Below are 6,000 nucleotides of genomic sequence, written 5' to 3'. Positions count from 1 at the left end.
ATGCACAAATAATATTTCCGCTGATGAAATACAGAAGACTAAACACTTCATGTCACGCTTGAGGACTCTTAAAAAGAACGTCCAAACAATAGCAAACAATGTCATTATAAGGCTCCTCCATGTCTCAGGTACACACGAGCTACACCCAGACACAGTTTTGCCAGCTGGCTCATGTATGACTCGCATACTTTTACTTTCAGTTCACTTTTCAGGTTCAATACCATTGTTTTTACGCTTACACCAGAAATTAACACTTTGAAACCTCCTGGAGGCATCAGCCTAATTATACAAGATGATTTACCTCTGCTATGAGTAAGCTATTACTCATGATGTGAGTCTGGTCAACTTGTTGAAAAATTATTACTCAGTGGTTAAAGTTTTTTCTTTTCTCTTGACAGCTCCCCTTTGTTCTATAGTTTCCATTACTTGAAGTGCAGATTCAAGTCTATTTTTTTTAACATGCTATTGTTTGGTGGTGGAGATTTAAAAAAAAAACCATATGATTGCAATAAAGAAAAATGTTGCCATTCAAGGAGAGATTCAATGATTGACAGGTTGGAATAATTTTCATTGCCCAGTCCATTACGTGTAAAATGTAGTTCATGTTGTTTGGCACTCATGGCATGTGCAGTAAATCAAGTTCAGCTACTCCTGTGCAGGACTCCTCCTCTGACCCATCACATGTATAAAGTGCTGCTACCTGCAGATTCAACGATGTCACCACATCCTCGGCTGACACACTCTCCTCACACTGCAGGAGGATCAGAGAGACTTTACTCGAGCCAGAATAGGTAATATTGTTTTCAATAAACTATACTGTACTCATTAATGTAATCAGAAATCACAAAATGTTTGGTTTGGATAAGAGTCTGTCTTATATGATTTTTTTCTGTTATTCTGAGCTTTCTGCCACAGTTTATTTTTCCATTAGTAAATTTTATTCATTTTTCTGAAACTGTATGAACTGACCATCAGAGGCGGCTTTTCCTATCTTAGCAATGTTAGACTTCTTTTATTCTTCTTTTCTTTTCCTTTTTTATTGAAATGCATGTACCACACAACTGGTGTCATTAGCTGCAGCTGCCTCAGAATGCTTTTTTTTTTTTACTTTGTCATATAAGTGGTTTACTGTACAATTTTATACCAGTTAGGTTTTTGTTGTTTTGACACATACTACACTCATAACTCTAATCCTAACTAATGCCAAACAGCTGAGGCTGCATCACCATGCAAACATTCTCATTAGATGAATTCATCAATTAAAAAAAAAAGTTAAAGCATATTTACAGTATATAGGCTACACACCTAATTTAATTTAGTTTAATTTAATTATCATCTTTCTTTCTTTTTCCCTCCTTCCACACAAGTCAGTGCAACAGGTGAAGCTTTGGACATTAGTTTGTGGTGTGGTTGCATAAGCAGCACGTGAAATGAAAGTAGATCAACAATAGGCTTGATCAGTGTAACAACTGAAAGAATTGAACCTGTGTGTTTGGGAGGAAATGAAAGTGAAGGTCCAACATGAGTCATCAGACAAAACTTCGACCATGTTCAGCTTGTTCTGAGAACCATTAATTATGGAGGACACGCCTCCATGTAAGTAGGATATCATGGGCTGAAAAGCTATGCCAGAAATACAACATTTTCTAAAATGTATCATCAAAGATTAAATCTGTGAATCCATAGAGGAAGTGAGAGGAATGTTTCTAGAACACTACTAGAACAACAAAAATATTAATCAGTAAAATAACAGTCAATGCAGAGCAGGATGATGAAGATTGTATAAAGCCTGTTTAACAAAAAACATTACAGTCCTTTTAAATTTATCAGTAATCGCATTAAAGCTGAAATGATAATGACTCTCCTTCTCTTTGTCTGAAACATTTCAGTCTCTTTGACTCCCAGCCATGATGCTCTCCTTTTCAACTCCATCCTACCTCCACCTGAGTGTCCTCCTCTTCCTGTCTCTCCACTCCCTCGTCCTCTCCTGTGAGAGCCCAATCCAAACCGACTGTAAGTCCGCTCCCTTTGTGCCAGGTCACGACCTGGTGGGGGAGGGATTCGATGTGGTGACCCTGCGAAGGAAAGGAGCCTACACAGTCGATGTGAATACTTACGTCACCCCGAATTGCTCCTGTGTTCTCCGTCGCAACCCTCTTCAAGGCAACGTGCTGCAGAAAGTAAATCGAATCAGGCAAATTCACACACACATTTTGGCATACAAATCAATATATTACATAATATGTTATGGTGTCCCGTTTGTTTTTAGCTGCCACTCTCTGCAGTGGACTGGCGCACATTTAGCCGATGCAGTGGTCTTCTCTATGGCAGCATGCACAGCTCCACCAGGTATTCTGTGATATAAAATCATTAATATGTAGTTTTTATTTTCTTGGGTTTTTTTTGTAGATTGGAGGTGTTGGTGGGCAGAGGGTGTTAAAATCAACCAGATTTGACATTTGCATCAATAACTAGGGTAAATGTAGTGTCATGGTTTGTGTTAAAATGCAAAATGCTGAATAAATGAATGAAAAGCGAAAGGTTTTTCATTATATTTTTTACATTTCAATATATTTTATGTCCACAGCTCACTACTTCTGAAACACACTAATGATGAGAGCAATGACTGGAAAGTATGGAAACACTTTCATTGATATTATTTGTTGATTATACTTTTAATATACTAATTGAATATGCCAATTTGCAATGTTTAACTGTCTAATGCACCTTAAAAGTTAGGGAATAGTCATCCACGTAACAGCTGTTAGTAAAGTCTGGACCAAAGCGGTTGACCAACTACTGAATCAACTGTCCAGGATGTTGTTTGTGAAAGGACTCATTGTTGAGTCTTTCCTCCTTTTCCATCAGATGGGAATAGATTGGATGAAGCTTGTTGGCCTGGATGTGGGGGGAACACGTTCCTCTGCCTATAGGTTTGCTTCGGCCAGGAGCAAACAAGAGAGCTACACCTTCAGCTCCCACCGATCCAGCTGTATCCATTACAGGTAGGAGCTCCACCTACATCACCACAGTTTGTCTTATTTACCATCTAACTTTGTAGAGTCAAGTCATTCATTATCCTGTCTTTTTGCTTGTAGTTACCGTGTGTCAGACAGACCTCCCCTCAGCTATGAGTTCAGCAGAGACTTGACAAACCTGCCCAGTTCCTACAACCAGTCAACCAGGGCCCAGTACAGACGGATCATACAGACCTACGGCACACACTACATCCGCCAGGTTAAACACATTTAATTTTAATATCCTGACTTTACTCTTCTACTACTATTTACTACTGACTTCACATGAATACATGACACCACATTCTTTGTCTTAGCGTTTTCTTTTGTGTAACTTTAGGTTTATCTTGGAGGCCGATTCAGACGAGTCACAGCAACACGTACCTGTTTGTCTACACTGAATGGCTTCTCTTCTTCTGAGGTAAATTTGGCACACATGTCTAATAAAGCCTGTAAATACTGTTCACACATAACATCTAAAATCCCTCCCTGTCATCTAGGTGCACAACTGCTTGTCAAAGGGAATCAGTTTAGGCCTGGGAAAGATCGGCCTGTCCCCTTCTGTTAAGTCCTGCAACAAAGTCCAACAGAACCAGGATGTCACCAACTCGTTCAGCTCAGGACTCCACCAGCATTACACTGAGGTGGTGGGAGGCAAAAATTGGACCGGGGAGTTTGCACTCACACATAAGGACTCAGTGGGCTACCAAAACTGGCTGAAGACCCTCAAAGATTACCCTGATGTTGTTAAGTACTCCCTGAGACCACTGTATGAGCTGGTGCCAGATTCAACAAAACAACAAGGACTGAAGTCTGCCATAGAGCAGTACTTAAAAGACCACGCCATCAAGAGCTCAACCACACAGCCGTCCTGTGGCAGGAGTGACCCCAACCTGGACTCCAGCTGCTGCCCTAAACAGGCCTGGAGGGGAAAACTGGATGTTACCATTGTCCGAGCCTGGGGTCTGAACGGAGATTCATGGGGCAGTACTGAAGGGTGTGTAGAGAACAAGTGAAGATACAGAGAGAAAATACAGTAAATGTGATGCATCAGACACAAATATTAACTCAGATATCTTCTTTTCCATTTCACAGATACGTTAAGATGTGGTACGGCTCCATCTACCACAAGACCCGTGTGATCAGTTCAGACAACCCTCACTGGAACACACGTTATTATCTGGGAACAGTCAGTAATGATTTCTTTTCATATATCATCTTCCTAATCTATCTTCTGATGGTGAATCAACCAACCATACAATGTAAAACAACAATCCACCTGCACCGACCATGCATTCTGGCTATTTAGGAGGGATAGTTTGGGGTTTTGTGGTGTAATGTGATTGGTTTTAAAGAAGCTACCATGATAAATGCAAATAAAATATAGAGCCACTGAGTAAAGGTGGCAAAAATAATCCAGTTCCTGGACACTATTTGTTTAATACAACACTCAATTTTGGCATAACCTGCTGTGGGATATACTATGTGTGTTCATTATTTTTGGCTCAGCGTTTACTGTTTTTCCCTTTTTTTTGTTATTTTATGAAGGTGGACACACATGCAAGTCTGAAGATTGAAGTCTGGGATGAAGACTGGGGATATGATGACTTCCTGGGGTCATGCACAAGGACTCTGAAGCAGGGAACTCACACATACAGCTGTTCAACCAGGAGCGGTCGTGTTGAGATCCGTTACACTCTCACCTGCAGCACTCACCTGACTGGGGACCGGTGCAACCAGTACAAACCTGCATAGCGAGGAATGCTTTCTGCATGACATGCTCCATGGCTTGTCTTTGATTTAATCAGGTGTTAAATCAGATCTGTTGATTACTTGTTAACAATGACAAACAACTACAATGACAACAATCAGCGTCACACCTTTGACTTTCCCATGTTAAAGATTAGGGGATAACTATTCAAATACAGTTGCAGCACCATACTCTGCATCTTATGTTTGTTTTTTGTTGTTGTGTTTTTGTAAAATTAAACAATTAAGTAATTTACGATAATTTACTTGGTGGTGGGGTCACATTTGAATCACAAATTGAGTTTTTCTCATTCACACATGCTGTTGATTACTTTCTGAATTAATGTATCAAAATTGTTAAATCCTTCTGCAGAAGACTATGTACTTGCTATTTGAGTTATTATTGTGAGTTATCTTCCTCGAGTCAATAAAGTCTTTTGAAACACAGTGTTAGAGCTTCAAAGTGCCAATAAGAACATACAAGTTCCTTTCAACTGAAAAATAAATATAGACATGAGCACAATGTAAACTGAAATGATAATGGTCTCAAAGAAACAGCCAAAAATAAGAATTAAACCTGGACACACTCTCTATGAACTACAGCCCTGTCCAGTGTTGTCGGACAGGGTCAATCTGACAAAACTGTGACAGGGTATGAAGATATCTCATTGAATAAGTGAAATGTCTTAGTGTTGTTGGTGACAATACAGCAATGGTTCATTATTATCACCAAGCTCATACAACCAAAGTCTTACGTGTTTATCCTTTGAGGACCATGAATCTCTTTCCCTAAACTTCAGAGACATTTGTCCAGTTGTTATTGATATATCTTCTGAGTATCCTTGCTGACAGTGGTAGACAAGTCAGGGCTGCCAGGTAATTTCAAAGCCTTTATTTGCCAGGCGGCACCACGACACAAATGCGCCCCGTAATCTGTAATCTCTTGTTTATGACAGATAGAACTACACAAATATACACATCGTAAAACGTCTATGGGGTGGGGTGGATTGGGGAGGAAAAAAGTGACCAGACTTGCATAGTTGCCCTTTAAACCAGCATGCATTTTTATCTGTAATCCCAGTACCAGTATTGGACTTTAAAGGGTTTGTCCTGCTGTAACTGAAGGTCATCCAGCTCAGTTGAGGTTGGTGACCAGTGTTGTAGAATTTAAAATATAACATTTGAAATTAGGGGTGTGACGATACACTCATCTCACGAGACGAGACGAGACACG

General features: G+C 40.0%; 1 protein-coding gene across 1 annotated transcript; it reads left to right on the top strand.

The window, feature by feature from the left end:
* Positions 1-1,907: 1,907 nt before the first annotated feature.
* LOC310984364 (perforin-1-like) lies at positions 1,908-4,772 on the top strand (the record flags this gene model as incomplete). The annotated part of the gene is made up of 7 exons (XM_083969556.1): positions 1,908-2,180; positions 2,270-2,349; positions 3,099-3,237; positions 3,358-3,438; positions 3,518-4,014; positions 4,113-4,206; positions 4,566-4,772. 7 exons carry the CDS (start codon positions 1,908-1,910, stop codon positions 4,770-4,772), a joined length of 1,371 nt encoding a protein of 456 aa, XP_083825682.1.
* Between the last annotated feature and the right edge of the window lie 1,228 nt (positions 4,773-6,000).

Source organism: Trachurus trachurus (genome assembly GCF_905171665.1).
Source record: "Trachurus trachurus genome assembly, chromosome: 1".
Classification (NCBI taxonomy): domain Eukaryota; kingdom Metazoa; phylum Chordata; class Actinopteri; order Carangiformes; family Carangidae; genus Trachurus; species Trachurus trachurus.
The sequence above is the reverse complement of the archived record's forward strand: the minus strand, read 5'-3'. Positions and strand labels throughout refer to the sequence as shown.